At 39.8% G+C, this 16651-nt stretch overlaps 1 protein-coding gene across 2 annotated transcripts; it reads right to left on the bottom strand.

Moving 5' to 3' along the window:
- Positions 1 to 713: 713 nt before the first annotated feature.
- Positions 714 to 16600, bottom strand: LOC309489553 (uncharacterized protein). Of its 2 annotated transcripts, none has more exons than XM_082158371.1 (14): positions 16094 to 16600; positions 15423 to 15543; positions 14570 to 14677; positions 13856 to 13892; positions 11893 to 13742; positions 11716 to 11743; positions 9794 to 11562; positions 9663 to 9711; positions 9379 to 9422; positions 8337 to 8379; positions 6367 to 8210; positions 6179 to 6215; positions 5927 to 6010; positions 714 to 5823 (listed from the first exon to the last, which is right to left on the bottom strand). In XM_082158371.1, the coding sequence occupies exons 1-14, from the start codon at positions 16195 to 16197 to the stop codon at positions 1442 to 1444; spliced, it is 10500 nt and encodes a 3499-aa protein (XP_082014497.1). In that variant the 5' UTR covers positions 16198 to 16600; the 3' UTR covers positions 714 to 1441. The 2 variants fall into 2 exon arrangements, with proteins under 2 accessions (XP_082014497.1, XP_082014498.1); XM_082158372.1 differs by having other exon boundaries at positions 6367 to 8207.
- Between the last annotated feature and the right edge of the window lie 51 nt (positions 16601 to 16651).

The raw sequence follows: 16651 nt of genomic DNA, 5'->3' as shown, positions 1-16651 counted from the left end.
AGGTCCAAGGTTACATGGAAATGGGAGACTGATTGCTTCTCAACGACATCTCGAAATCTACTCTTGAAAACAATATTCTATGATGGATCTGCAGTCTATGAACCAAAGGACTAAAGAATGGCTGCAAATCATCGATAGGCTACAGGGGGTCAAAGCTACTTTGTGAAAAGCCTGAACTCTTAGAAAACAGCATTAAAAAGTGAAGACATTAATCATTAACTACCTTTGACTCAGTGGGAGAGTAGAGGACACTGACAGGAAATGGTAAACAGAAGCAGGATTCTTCTCCTTAGTCTTTATATCCTTGATAGTTTATTTTTTTAAAGCTATGTATTAATATGACTAAAGCAATTAAAACAAGGAACTAAAATATTTGAACAGACTGCACTACCAGCTAATGACATCTGCCACCACAATACTGCACCAATAACAAACTTCATTAATGTTGCATACATTTTTTTTATTGCAATTTTATATAACTGGCCAATTATTCAAATCATTAAAACAATTATACAGTTAAATTAGTTTCTATAATGCATGAAAAATCATATAAGAAAAAAAGTCTTGGGGCAAAAAGCTAAACAAAAAGAATACAGAAATGAAATACTTACCCACAAGTAGTCCCCAAACTTTGAAAGGTGTACACTGCCATCTTGTGGACAGCTTGAAATGTTTTGACTTTGAATTCAGCAGAGATTCAGAAAAAACACTGCTTCTTTTCAATGATTTTATTTATTTTAGTCAAATATATATGAATGCTTCCTTCATGAGGAGGGCTTCTGGGAGAAATGTTTACAGAAAAATCCATTCATCTAAAGAAAACTGCAAACAAATCAACATTTGTAACACGCATAATGATACAGGGTTATCCAAGTATCCAATGATACATTTTTAGTTTGTGCCGTGGGATGACATTTTGACAGTATAACACAACCATCATAATTTATTGTGATAAAACATGATTTTCTTAACCCCCCAATGCATCGCAGAGGATTTACATGATTTGAAGTCTTTAAAAGTTCCTGAAGACATTAGGAAATTTCCAGAAAGTCTGGTCTGAAAGCGTCCATCCAGACTTTTTGTCTCGTGATTCAGAGTTATGTAGGGTTTTTGCATAAAGGCACAAAGCAGTAAGGCCCCCCCAAGGGCATCCTATTCTCATTTTTTTTGGCAAGACATTGGTCCAAATTGGCAGTCCTCTTTTTCCATGCCACTTACGTAAAAGGAAAATAAAAAAGACAAAACATCAATAAAACCATTATGTGATTATACTTAAAGTGTACAGGTCTAATTCATAATTATGAAGTAATAAAATAAACATACTGAAACATACAATCAGATGTGATCTACAGTTTAGAGAATACAGAGGGACATTCTGAAGTTTCAGCAGTGTATGACAACCTAATGGAGAGCTTGTTTGGGGGAAGTTAAGTCAAATCTACTACAGAGGGTACAACTCAGATTTCATCTTTCCCTGTCTGAAGCTACTGTGCATGCTGGAGAAGGGCAGGACTGCCAGGAGCCTAAGGATGGTTGAAATGTTGGGAAATAACTGGATGTCAGAAACTTTGAGAGTTCCAAGAACAGTGTCAGGTAGGTGTTGATGAGTGGGAGTAGGATCTTGCCACCTGTCCCTCCACCTCTGCAGCTCATTGTGGAAGGAGTGTAGGTCAGGTAAGTCATCTTGAAACACCTTGACAAACTCAGTGTCCTTGCAGCATCCCTCCACGTTTGACATGACATAAGGCACAACCTGTAAGCAGTGAAGAGCAGACAGAACATCCTGGGAGATCCCTTCCACCTCGGCAATATAGTGCTCAATGGCCCCTTTACTGAGGTCCTCTCTGTAGTGCACATTTAAGGGTGGTTGTAGTGACGGTACCTGCAGCTTAGAAGCTAGTGCAACTGCCTCTAGAAACCAGGTTTTATGGTGCATGTCAATACTGTTCTTCATTTCATTGAGAGAGGGCAGGAGATCAGACAGGCGGTTTACAGCTTGATACACGTCATAGGAATTTCCCTGAAGACTCAGACTTAGGTTTTTGGTGAGGCTCAAGATGTTTTTCATAATTACAACTGTCAATATGAAATCAAAGTTTTGGACAGCAGAAAGGAAGCTCTGGGCATGTGCTGTAGTTGCCTCATTATCTTGGTTTCCTTTCATCTCATTCAAGCAAAGGACGATGGCCTCTAGAATGTCTGTAGTAATTTCCAGAACCTCATGACTCAATGCAAATTGATTTCTGCTGATCTTGGCTTTCAGCTCACTGGCTTTCCTTTCGTCCTTCTGGAACAAATGTACAACAGCATCCTCTAGTCTTACCCGTCGTTGAACATCCTCAGAGAACCACATAAACAGCTGCTCTAAGCACTCAAAACTCTGAGTTATCTCTCTCAGGGAGGACAAACTGGCTAGCAAAGACTTCAGAGTTACAGGGTTCGGGAAACTGAAAGCATGAGGGAGTCTCTGGGAAAGCAAAGCTGAAGCCTGTGTCATCTGAGAGAGTGAGGCACCTGTTCTTGCCAAGGTTTGACTTCTACAGAGTGCCAAGTTCAAACCCCACTTCTCAGACAGGACAATGGTGAGAGTATCAACAAATGAAGCAATATTTGTGGAAAGGGGGATAAATGCTAATATATTTTCACTCTGAATGTCTTGTGTGTCAAGGTAGTGTATTCCTACAGGAATGTACAGTTGGCCATCAATTGCAAACTCTTCTTCAGTAAATATGGAAAAGAATTTTATGTTACATAGTTCTTTGAGCAATTCCTCTCGAGCATCAGCATTGTAGGGGGTAAAAACTATTTTTTCAGGTCCAGTGCTATCCAGGGTAATTACTTGGTCTGCACCATCATGAGCCTTTACTTCAGACTGGTCTGTGCCTTCTGATTCTGCTGCTATGGGATGATCAGTAATATCCTCAGGGGAAACAGGTGTGCAGCGGTCAGTAACACTCTGCGTTATTGCAGAGGGCCGATAAAGGCAAACGTGTACTGCCGCAGTTTCTTGGCCTGAGCCATCTGGAGCCGCTGAATTGAACTGATTTGTGCCACCTTCTGCAGCTACTTTAGGCTGGTCAGGGCCAAACTGATCAATTTCACTTTGATTCCCTGGTACTATCTGGTCAGTTCCAACTTGACTAAGTTCCACAGACTGATCTGGTACACTTTGATTCAATGCAGTTGCAAGAACAGTTCCACCTTGAGCTTCTGCTACAAACTGATTATTTCCACAGGGTACATCTGCCACAAGCTGATCAGTTCTACTTTGTTCCCCTGATGCTACCTGCCAAGTTCCAACATTATCTGCTAACCCAGACCCACTTTGATCTTCTACTATAGGCTGATGAGTTGCATCTTCCACAAATGCATCAGTTACAGTTTGATCTGCTGATGACCGTCCAGTTCTACTTTGATCTGCTGTTACAGACTGATCATTTCCAGACTCAACTACCATGAGCTGATCAGAGCCACATTGTTCCCCCAAAACTAGCTGACTAGTTCCAACTTCATTTGGCAATATAGACTGACCAGTTCCAACTTGATCAGCTATTACAGACTGATCCTTTCCAGAGTCAACTACCATGAACTGCATTGATCTACATTGATCCCCCAAAATTAACTGACTAGTTCCAACTTCATTTGGAAATACAGTTTCTGTCTGACCGGCTTCACTTTTACCATCAACTATAGACTGATCTGACTCAACTTGACCAACTGCTATGAACTGATCAGGTACACTTTGATCTTCTGTTACTGACTGACAGGTTACATCTTGATCTTCAGTTCCAGACTGATCATTTCCAGAGTCATCATCTACCATGAGCTGATCAGATCTACTTTGATCTCCTGATACTAACTGACTAGTTTCACCTTCACTTGGAAACCCGTTTTCTGCCTGAGCAGTGTCATCTTGACCTTCTACTAAAGAATGATCATTTTCAACTTGACCGACTTCCATGAACTGTTCAGTTACACTTGGATGTACTATTTCTGACTGACCAGTTACACTTTGATCTGCTGTTAAGGACTGATCATTTCCAGAGTCAAGTACCAAGAGCTGATCGGATCCACTTTGATCTCCTGATACTAACTGACTAGTTTCACCTTCACTTGGAAAGCCATTTTCTGTCTGAGCAACGTCATCTTGACCCTCTACTACAGAATAATCGTTTTCATCTTGACCAACTACCATGAACTGTTGAGTTATACTCAGATCTACTATTTCTGACTGACCCGTTACACTTTGATCTGCTGTTAAGGCCTGTTCATTTCCAGAGTCAACAACCATAAGCTGCTCGGATCCGCTTTGATCTCCTGATACTAACTGACTAGTTTCACCTTCACTTGGAAAGCCATTTTCTGTCTGAGCAGCGTCATCTTGACCCTCTACTACAGAATGATCGTTTTCAACTTGACCAACTACCATGAACTGTTGAGTTACACTTGGATCTACTATTTCTGACTGACCCGTTACACTTTGATCTTCAGTTAAGGACTGTTCATTTCCAGAGTCAACAACCATAAGCTGATTGGATCCACTTTGATCTCCTGATACTAACTGACTAGTTTCACCTTCACTTGGAAACCTGGTTTCTATCTGAGCAGTGTCATCTTGACCCTCTACCATGAACTGATGAGTTACACTTGGATCTACTATTTCTGACTGACCAGTTACACTTTGATCTGCTGTTAAGGACTGTTCATTTCCAGATTCAACTACCATGAGCTGATTAGATTCACTTTGATCCCCTGGTATTAACTCACCTTCATTTGCTAACCCAGTTTCTTTCTGACTAGCCTCATCTTGTCTTTCTACTACTGACAAATCCATTTCAAATTGGCCATCTGACATGAACTGACAATTTACAGACTGTTCTTTGGTTACTAACTGATCAGTTTCACCCTGACCTGATGCTGCAGAATGTTCATCTTGAGAGCAATCAACAGCCTCAAATTCATGAGATTCAATTTGATCCCCTGGTACCAACTGACCAGTTTTACCCTCATCCTTTCCTTTTACTGTAGACTGACCAGTTTCAACAGGACTAACTGTCAACTGCTCAACTACACGTTGTTCCCCTGTTGCTTTTCGGTCATTTCCAACTTGATCTTCAAATGCACATGTATCATTTCCACTCTCATCAATTTCCATGACTTGATCAGTTTCACTTTGATCTACTGACACCAACTGATCATTTACACTGTAATCAACTGCAATGAGCTGAACAGATTCAGTCTGATCCTCTATTAACTGACCATCTGCTAACCCTGTTACTGTGTGACAACCTTCATCTTGAGCATTTATAGATGAATCACTTGGTTTCTCTGTTGCTGGCTTGTCTGCTTCAATTGGTTCTGTTGCTACAAACTGATCAACTTCCATGGGTTGCTCAGTTTCACTTTGGTCAACTGATACTAACTGAACAATGCTAACTGGCTGTTCTTCATTAGACTGCTCAGTTACACCTTGATTAGTTACAATTTGATCTCCTGTTACTAGAAGACCAATTCCACACTGATCAATTACTTCAGACCTATCATTTACATCTTGAACAAGTGCCATCAGTTGATCACTTCTATCATGTTCTACTGTTGTGGTTTGCATAGTGGCATCTTGGACAGATTCTGTTGGTTGGTCAGTTGTGCTGGTCGGCAGAGAGCTGCAAGCAGGGATGACTTGAGCAGCAGTTGTAGTTTTGTCTGAACTGATGAGCATTAAAGATGATGGCTGGTCAGGTGTACTTATGATGTGTATTTCTTCAGCCCTTTCTATTTCACTGGTTTCTACTGGAATTTCCTCAGGAACAACAGTTTTAACATCTAAACAAAATAGGAGACATGATTGTGTAAGAAAAAAAACAGAGATGATTTAAATTCATGTACCTAAGGTTATCACTAATACTTCTCATTTAGTATTACTGACCGATTCCAGCATCCTTTGCCTCTTGTGGATAACCAGAACCATTTGTATCCACAGCCATCTCCTGTGGAGCCATGGCAATCACCTCTGAGAAAGGACAGGAAAGAGTGTGTCAGAATAAAAAACTCAACAGCTTATTACAATACTTTGAGGGCCCATTTCAGCTACTTAAAAAACAACTGTTCAACTACCATATCAATAATTCATTTTTCTACTTGCATATTTTTTTTTTGTTGAGTAATTAGTTTTACTTACCACCTTCCATTCTCAGGTGATTAACTATTGCTTTTACCTACATGTTTAAATACAATCAGAAAATAGAACAGGGTTTTCAGGAACATTATTTATTTATCAGTTATCTTATAATACTAATAAGAAGGTACAGCAAAATACACTGAATGCAATGAATTATAACAGTATAAAGACTAAGAAATTTGCCATACCTGAGCAAGAAACTGATGACTTTCTGGATCACCATCCACGCATTTCTCAATCACCTCCTCCAGGCTCTGTAGTGTCTGGCGATGCATAAGAAGCATGACTGCATCAGTCTTGCTGCCTCTGCTGAAGATACCATCTCTAAGTAAGGTCCTCAAGGAATTTAGGGTTGTCTTCATTAGATCGCACTCCATGCTAATGCTAGGCAACACAGCCACAAGCTTAAGAAGGGTAGCAATGTTTGGAAGGTTTTTGGCTTCATTATGGAGCAGAGTCTCAGAGATGGAGGTGGGAGGACAAACATCTTGATATTTCTCCCTCCATACTGTGGCCCAGGTGTTGATGTCTTCTTCAACTGTTTCTGGCTCAGGGAGATCACTCAGGTATATTGTGTGCAGTTTATCTTTGGATTCTGGGAGAATGGGAAGAGGGTTGCACGTTGGCAGAAGGGACAACACTTTCAGGGCTTTTAGGTGATTCTCTGAGAAGTTAAACTTCATTTCTTCAATCAAACCATTAAGAACTGGTAAGCTAACTGCTTCCATGTAGAACGCTTCGGGTGAATCATAGCTACTAACAGATTCCGCATATGACAGCAATCCTGTAACTTTAGTTGAAAGCTCCACAGCCTCCTCAAACCAGGTAGAATGCACTGCACTCACATTGTCCAACATTTTGCTAAGAGAATCTATTATTGGCATAATCTTCTCAAGCTCACAAATAATGTCAGCAGGGTTTCCACAGCGAAACACAGTGCTGCAGTTCCTCAAGGGAGCGCAGGCGTTCTTCAAGATCACCAAGGGAATGACAAAATCGACCTGTCTAATAGCTGTGCACAGGGTCTGAGAATGCAGTGACATGCTACTACTCCATGACCCACTGGAGTTGGTGCTCACAGAATCTAAGCAGTTCAGAGCTCCCTCTAGCATGTCCACCAGAATATCGAAAAAGTCTTCTCTCTTTTTCCATCTAGACAAGCAGGTCTCTGGGATCTCTGCAAGTGCTTCCCGTGGGGTATTCAGAAGCCCATCCATGGTTTTGGCAAGCTCACTCTCTAATTTGGGTGACTGGTCAAAAAACTGTAGCAGATCCTCAACTGTCTCTAAAACCTTTGTAATGTAGGCATTCTGTAGGCTTAAAGCCAGCCAGTAGGCAAGTCCACAAGACTCACTGGGAGTGTTCACAGCTAACGGATAGGTCTCTAAAAAGCCCAAAGCCATCTTCCTGAGACTTTGGCTCCCCGTACCAATGCACATGATGGACTGGCCACGACAGCAGCCCATCTGAAGTCCCCACTCATCCTCAAGTGTGGTTGAAAGAGCTTTAGCTTGCAAATCCAGATCAGAGCTTTCATCAAAGGGCAGAAAACCTATGAGCTCCACTTTAGGAATGCAATCATTTACATACCTAACAAAGAGTGGTAGGAACTTTGCAGCGCCCACTGAGATTGCTCTATCAGTGATGATGGAAAAGAAAGGAGAGTCCTGAACTTCAGTGAGGATTGTTTCTCGTATGGCCTTCACAATACTTTGTAGCATTGCCCCTTCTGAAAATGATGCCCCTTCCTTCTGTACCCAATGACATGAGGCAAGTTTCTGTACAACAGCATCTTGCTCTGGTTTGTTAAGGTCGATCCACGAGCAGTTTCTCCTTGCAAGTATGGCTGCCTGTTTGAAGACTTCTTCACAGTTCCTTATGTTATCTGTTGGTTCTTCAGAACGTCCATTCTCATCCACAACCTGCTCCACATCTTTAACCTTTACATGCTGGTCCTCAGCAACTACTTCTATGTTTTCAGACTGCTGCTGAGTCGCTATGCTCTCTGCTCCCTCTTTGTGGATATCTCCTTCTAGAAGGCAGGGTAAACATTATTTTAGATAATGTACAAGTTTAAATGAAACAAATATTACATTAATGACTCAAACAAATCAAGGATTCAAATGAAAAGCCAATCCCAAAAATTACAAACCACTACCTGTTATCTCAGAATTCACCACTAGTATTCTGGAGTCTTTGTCCTGTGAAAAGAAGTACTTGTGAATAAAGCTGAAAAACGCAATAAACTAATAACTAGAGATCGACCGAACTTTACATGAATTAAAACAGCCATGAATGAGTGCATGTTGGAAATAAAAGCGCTGAATTTTAATCTCTCTCTCCGTTCTTCATTAGTCTCGTGAAGTCACGTTCATAGTGCCATTCACTCACTGGGTCCATTAATTTAAAACGCCTTGAATTATATTAACCTCTACAATATAACATTTATTTAGCTAATAAACCTCTAAATAAATAATTGTAGCTCTGTGGAAATAAAATATCTCCACGAGAGACGTTCTGTGTAAAAGCACAGATAAAAACAACCCTCTGTCAGCAGGTAGACTATTTCATAATCTAGACCGACAAAAACATTATTAATAATTCTGATAACATGCCAGATGAGATGGACTCAGTAACTGCGATAATGTATTAGCTGTTTTGTTTATTTTTCTGACTATGTTTGCGTATTCCATACTCTTCACTCTTTAGCCTATCAAACAACAGATAAACCTTTTAAAACTGTAGTTTAAAACGAATGCTTATATTTATGGTGAGTTGATAGACTCCCTTGTCACTTATTTAAGTTTTCCATTTGAAAACATTAGACTTAGTAAATTTATTTTTACTGTTGTTAATATGCTGTTGTTATAAATAAATATTCAGAATTATTTTTACATGCTATATTCATTACCCATTTGATTACCTTATCAAATATTTATTTAAGAAAAAATGAAATAAACAATAAATAAATATCAGTTCTATATATCTGTTATCAGGCACAAAAACATGCAAATAATTAATATCGGTTATAAATAAAAATCAATATTGGTCGATCTCTACAAATAACATGATATGAGGCAATGTTTTACTCAAAATAGTTCAAAACGATTTTTAACTAGATCACCAAACTACACTCTTCTCTAAACCCACTTAAAATACGAGGTGATATACTACACAATCATTAATGCAACTTTACAAACCTGCAGAGTGTCCCTGTTCTCTACTTCATCCATGTGGATGTCATCTGCAATGTTGGCAAAGTGGGAATTAAAGTTGGCATGAACTGAAAATTCACCCTATTTTCTTAATGCATGTTATTGATCTTTATGTGGACAACTTATCTACCAGTAAAACAGGTATACATCATAAACATGCATACATGTATGCATATACATACACCCACACACAAATACTTTTCCATTACCCAAAAGAGAGGGAAAGACATTTAGATCATAATCATTAAGAATAATCATAGATTACATACCTTCTGTTTTTATTTCAGCAGTCCTTCCTAGGGTTTTGGATTCTTTGTCCTGTGGGGCACAACGGACATTAGACATCTGGAAAGCAAATAAAACATTTTACAGAACTAATTTTTACAAAACTGATCCTTACCAGGCAAATGCCCTCCAGCGTCTTAGGAGTAAGCTTTAAGCACTGAGCAACCATTCTGTCTAGGTCTCTGTTAAAGTCAGTGCCGATCTGAAGCATGGCTAAACAGGGCAATCTATCCATGGGTGAGGTGTTGTTCAAGTAGTTTTGATACATTTTATGCCGCTTCACCTCACCACAATATTCCAAAGCTGTGCTTGGCAACACACACATAATCTTCAGCAACGTATTGATGTTTGCAAAGTACTGCATAAGGGGTAGACGCAGAGTCTGAAAAATGGTCTCTGGTATGGTTACACTAACCACTTTTGTTTTCCACTTCACTTTCCAGCAGCTCAGCTCCGTGAAGAAATTGTCAGGATCTGGAAGGTCACCAATGTACAATGGAGGTTTTGACTTAAGAGTCTCAAAAACATAGCTCATTGTCACAGAGGATGGGACCAAGGACAACAAGTTGAGAGCCTCCTTGTGGTCATCAGAGAAATAATCTTTCACCATGTTTATCAGGTGGTCAACTAAAGGGACACTCATTGCATCTTTGTAGTATGAACCTGGTTTCAAGAGGCTGTCCCTGGGAACAATCACACTATCAGGCACTTTAACCTGCACACCCAGACTCTGAGCAAAACAACAAGCTTCATCAAACCAGTTCTGATGGAAAACCTTGATGTTGGTCTTCACTCGGTTAAGTGTGGCCACAATACCACTGATCTGGCTGAGCTGCGAGGCAGCACTAAAATGGTCTTTCTGTAGCGCTGCACTCAGTTCTCTGGTGAAGGATGAGGCATTCTTTAATGCAACAATTGCCACAATGAAGTCAAAGTCCCGAATTAACTGAAGTAGTCTTTTGGCTCTGTTGGATACTGCCAAACTCCATCTTTGTGGTTGACAGTTGTCAATATTTTCTAGCCAATCTGCCAGAGGCTCCAGAATCTGAGCGAAGACTTCGTAAGAATCATGCTTTTCAAGCCAAGAAGAGCAGAATTTTCCTTGAAGCTCATGGATTTTCTCATAGCTCTCTCTTAGGCCTATGGCTAAGACTTGATCTAACTGTTTCTCAAGGGCAGGCATGCTGTGGAAAAAAGACACTATCTCCTCTAATGTGTCTATGGCTCTGATGACTGCAGCTACTGGAACTGACCTTGACCACCAGGTATTGAAAGAGTAACATGAGCAGTGTGTGCATATAGCAAGAGGATACTTCTCCTGTATTTTACATGCAAAAGCCTTGAGCTTGTAGGACACTTCACCGGAGCCAAGGTAAGCTTGACCTCTGCAGTAGCTTAAATCCAGACTCCACTCATTGGTGACAACATCATAAAGTCGCTCGCAAATGGCCTCAGTGTCAAGAGTAACCTCGACAAATCCCATAAGCTCAAGGCGCATGACATCGAAACTGTCAACAAATCTGAGGAAGATGGGTAAGTAGTCAGTCTCTCCAAATCTGACAACTCTGTCGATAAACAGGGAGAAGAACGAATTTCTGACCTCTGAAAGAATCCTATCCCTAACAACATCCTCACACACTTTAAGGACTTCATTCATCTCAGATTTGGTCACATATTCTACTTCTTGATCTTGATCACCCTGAGTGTGTCTGCTTTGCCTGCTATATGCTGCAGTGACAGCAGCCTGTAATGCAGATTTTAATGCCTCTTTATCAGTTTCTGAACACTCGGGTGGTTTCGGTCTCTCAACGTCCATATTTAAAGTCATCTCTCTTTGTTCTTCCGTATCTTCTTTAGAAGCGTCATTTGTACTGGTTTCTGGAACTGTATAGGGGTTAAAAAAAAAAAAATACAAATAAAAAATCAACACCTGCATCTAATATAAAATTCAGTAAAATTCAATTTAATCTTGTTTGAGCTATGAAAACAAGATGACCTTAACATTTAAAAAAATAAGTCAGAAGTAAAAAGTTTTACCTGATGGTTGCACTTCCATTACATCATCCTAAAAACCCACACACAAAGAAATTGTGAACAGCAGGTTAAAAATATATTTGAGTTTTTTTTGCCATTATCTCCTGTAATTAAATGTAATATAACACAAGTAAAAAAAAATATATATTTTTTTAAATTAGTCAATAAAAATATCTTTACCTCCTGTAATAGCTGCAGGATTTCTGGATATTTCTTTACATACGCCTCCACCATTTCCTCAATGCTAAAGTGGACATCTTGATTGACATAAACAAAGGCCATATTGCTCAGTCTTTTTTCCACTGGTACTTCTTTCATGTAGGTGTGATACCGGTCCAGCACCATGTCGTACTGCCCATACACATCTGAATCTGCGTGGACACAAGGGATGGTGCCCAGCACTCTCAACAGGCTCTGTACATTTGGGTAAAAGCCTATATCTGGGATCTTGAGGGTCGCAAACACGCTAGTGGGAAGAATCCTTCGCTTGCTAGCATGCCTCCATTTCACTTCCCAACAGCCCAGCTCATCATAAAAGGAGTCAGGACGAGCCAAGTTATTCAGGTTAGCATCAGCAACTTTGTCTTTGCGGATGCTAAAATTGTGGTCAGCCATATATGAGGGCACCAATGACAACCATCTGAGGATTCTTGCCATTTCAGTGCCAAGGACTCTTTTGACTTCATCAACAAGGTATTGCAAAACCTTCTTGCTCAGTGCTTCCCTGTAGTAATCCTCCAATGATGCTTGAGGTTTCTCCGTGCCATCACCGTTTGTCACCATCTCCACTGGCAAATTGACAGACACCCCCAACTTCTTGGCTCTGCCCAATGCATCGGAGAACCACTTCCGGTGAAAAATGTCAATCTCCTGCATGTGTTTGGTGAGAAGCTTTAAGGCGTTTGAGATGGTGTACTGTAAAGTGCTGCTGATGCTGATTATTCCCCTGAGGCTGGGGTTCAGGATGCTTACACAACACAGAGTGTTCTTTAAGACCACAAGAGTAATGATGAAATTAAAGTTCTTCAGTTTCTCTTTCAGCTTTAGAAGCACTTCGACAGTATCTGCATCTACATCTGAAAGGGCACTGGTGCACATCTCTCCGATGCTGCTCAAAAGCGGCTCCAAGATATCAAGCATTGTCTGGAAAGCATCTGTGCCATATTCCCAATGGTTCTGGCAAGAATCCTTGACTCGGTCCACCTCACCTTTGATGTGGCTGTATGAAGCGGTGATCTTGGAATCAAGTTTCTTCGCCAGAGTTTCTGATTGCCTAATAACGGCAGCGACCTGCTCTACAGTATCAACAACGTCTTGAATGGGAAGGATAGGCATGGAGCGAATCAACCACATGTTGAAGGCGTAGGGCTCACTGGGGGACAAAACTACCTGTGGAAAATCCCGCAGCATCCTGCAGGCGAGCTCCTTCAGCTTCTGACACATGCTACCTGATGACAGGTAGGTGAAGCCACGGCAGTGCTCCATTCGAAGGCCCCACTTGTTGCGGATCTCGGATATAAGCATTAGGAACAGACTGTCAGAGTCGACATCACAGGGAAGGAATCCCATGAGGTGTTTCTGTGGGAAACCTTCACCTGTGACAGAGCGGATAAACAAAGGAATCTGGTCCTTGCCCTCAATGTTTATTTTGTCTTGGAGAAGTATGGAAAAGAAGCGTGCAAGGCGCAGGCTATTGCGGATCTCCTCACGCATCACATCTTCACCCAAGTTAAGCACTTCTTTTTGGTCGATCTTCTCTGTACATGTGGTATTGACTGAAAGCGGCCCAGCTGGGTCATTCCCCAAAGGCTTAACAGAGTTAAGAGATGTATTGTTGGCGATGCTGAATCCAGTGAAGGCTAAGGTCTCTTTGAAATAGTCTTTCAAAGTTTCCTTCGCTTTGGAAATAGCAGGATCCTCCTCTGATTCATCATGTGCAGGAGGATTTTGAGCTTCAATGTTCTCTGCTGAGTCACTCTCAACTTTAACTTCCACCTCTGTCACAGAGGGGTTTGAGTTATCAGTGGCACCTTCAAACAAAAAAAGGAGAGAGAGAAAAACAAAAGAGTTTAGTTAGTTAGTTTGTGTAATTACAAAAAGAAGACATAATTAAAAGATGCTGACATGGAAATGCATTATCTACCTTTAGTTTTCTTTGTGACAATCGGCCCATCTCCTGTCTGAAAAAATAAAATAAAAAATAAAATGTATCATCATGTGCTAAATGTTTGAAGTCAACACTACAATGTGTAGATAACACATTGTAGACATGACAAATAAAAACAATTAACAGTAACAATAGAAAGCTAATAAATTTCTTCAAGCTACAAATGATAAAATGCTTGTTGGCTAAGGGACCATTGAGACCTATTACAAGCATGACATTTACATGAAATGGTGGAATCACATTTACATTCAAATGGTAATTAATCTACACGGAATTCAATCCCAAAGTGTCTGTGTACCTTGTCATTGCATAATTAACTTTATGAGCATCAACAAAAAAGGGTGAGTAGTTTGCTCCATTATTTTATGTTGCTTCATAAAAGCCTGTATTGTGTAAGATTATGCTGAAAATTTGTCTTATGCAGAGTTCAGTACGCAATGCATGCAAAAACATTTAGCTCAGAAACTCCATGTGCTACTATGTGCTGGGTTCACTGTACCACTCTTTACAAAGAAACTCTTTAAAACCTGTCCGATGCAGAACAGTTCACATCATTCTTAGGCTTACCAGATTTTGGTAGATCCTTCTTTTCAGGAGTTGCTAGAGACCAAGCATTACTGATTTACTAATAAATAGTAAGATTCTGTTAAAAAAAAAAGTGTAAATCTGAAGTGTAAATCAGAGACTCACTTTCTCCCTTGTCCTTTTTCTGTTGCTAGTTTGTGCATTGTCCTGGTTAGATGCAATATCAAATATAGTAGGAATGGCATCATCCTTCAAAACAGACTTAAGATCGCCCTGAAAAAAAAGAAAGGAGTTTTATACATTTCACCACACAGGGGTATACTGACATGGGGTTGGGGCAGGGACAGGGAATATTATTTGGGAGTGATTTATATTTCAAATAAAATGTGAATAAAAATCTGAAATTTATACAATAAAAAAAAAGACATCCCACTTATCAGTTTAATAACATCCCATTCTCAAGAGTCTTATTTTGCAGGCACCAATAAACACATTTAATATTGTGAATGAATTGAACCTTTTATCCATTTTAAGAAACAATCAAATTCTTAGAAGAGCAAACTGAATTTTACAAATGTTTGTTTTAAATAAGACCAATCTTAATGTATTTCATTTAAATACAATGTTTCCTGAAATCTAGTTTAGCCACTAAAACTTACACTAAAGCATGTAGCACAGTTACTATCATGTTGGGTGATAATACTTTAATAACTCTTTAGCAAAATAAATGTGGTATCAAACATGGGCAATTCACCAACAATGCTATATTTAGACCTGATTAAATCTGCTTTCACACAAAACTCACTTTAATAACCATGTATGAAATTTTATTTTTCATTTACATACAAACATATGATGACATGTCAAAAATTGTTTGGGGGTGGGACACAGACACATGTCAGCCCACTGGTGAACACTACACTTGTCAATACTAGGAAACAAATTAATTTTACTGGATTTGTACACTTACATTAAGCAGATAATGCCAGATACGAAGAAACAAAAAATGCTCACTTACTTGCTGACATATCATTGATGTCTCAAAATGTTTTGAACACAATTTGAAGTTCCTGTGTAAATCTTCAGCTGTTTTGGTCTCCAGATCTGGTCTGTGGCAGTTACCCACCCATTGTTTACATCTAGAGATATGAGGTAAGGTTACTGCAGTAGTGTAAAAAAATATGTTTTAACATTAAAAACCTCAACTAAAACAAAGCATTTTTGTTTAATGGATGTCACAAAATACCAAATACCACAAAAAGAAACCAGCAAAGCACAAATAGAGCCATAAACAGAATAACGTATTCTGAGGGAATTAAATTCCTGCCATTTTGGGAAGGGCCTGATGATGGCGAACGTGCACAGGACTCGTTTGCTTACAGTAACCCCATAAAAGTTGAAGCAATCACTTTGAAGAAACACGAAATGTGATTTATTAACTGCCAGGTACAAAATAAACCTTCTTAAAAAAAAATCACTGCATAAAGATTAATGATAGCAACATGATAAGCCTAAACTGAAAATACGGGTTTAATGCATTCAATGAATCATTGCAAAGGGGGACAGAAGCTAACCAGCTAACAAACAAAGCTAATTTGCTCAATCTGTACTTATATAAAAATATAAATAGGAAAAAAAATAACATTGATTAAATTGCGACTGCATTTACGCACAAAAGGCTGCACTCACCGATCAGGATCCAGCGGGAAACTAAAGAAGAAAACGTTGGACTGGTCCGCACTCTGCTTGCAGTTTGCTGCGGCACAGCATTCGGGCATTTTGGACTTAATCATAATGAATATTGCATTGCATGGATCCTCCAGTGCAAAATGAGATGCTTTGACAGCAAAAAGAGCGCGCTCGCGTCTACATAGATTTAACGCTATCGAGCGATTTTTCCAATCGTCGCGTGCATTCTACTGGAACTTGCTCATGGCCGAAATGTTGCTACTTTCACATAGGAATCAACAACCAGGAAGAACACCTATGTAGAGCGGAAATGGACTAAACTGAGGACGGATACCCCCAAAATAAATCTATCGTCGTCATTCGTTCCCCTTCTCGCGCGCATTTACAGAATATGTCACACAAAAAAAGCAGCACAAACGATTTAAAAAAAAGAAGAAGAAGTAATTACAAGGGATAACTCAAATACAAATTGTTTCCAGTCTCCACGAGGCGCCAAAGCGGGGTTTTTTTTTTTGTAACCCACGTGAACATTCGAGGTCACACCCATTTAATAACACT

This window comes from Leuciscus leuciscus, assembly GCF_965113295.1.
Source record: "Leuciscus leuciscus genome assembly, chromosome: 24".
In the NCBI taxonomy this organism is placed as follows: Eukaryota; Metazoa; Chordata; class Actinopteri; order Cypriniformes; family Leuciscidae; genus Leuciscus; species Leuciscus leuciscus.
This window is presented reverse-complemented; position numbering and strand designations above follow the sequence as displayed.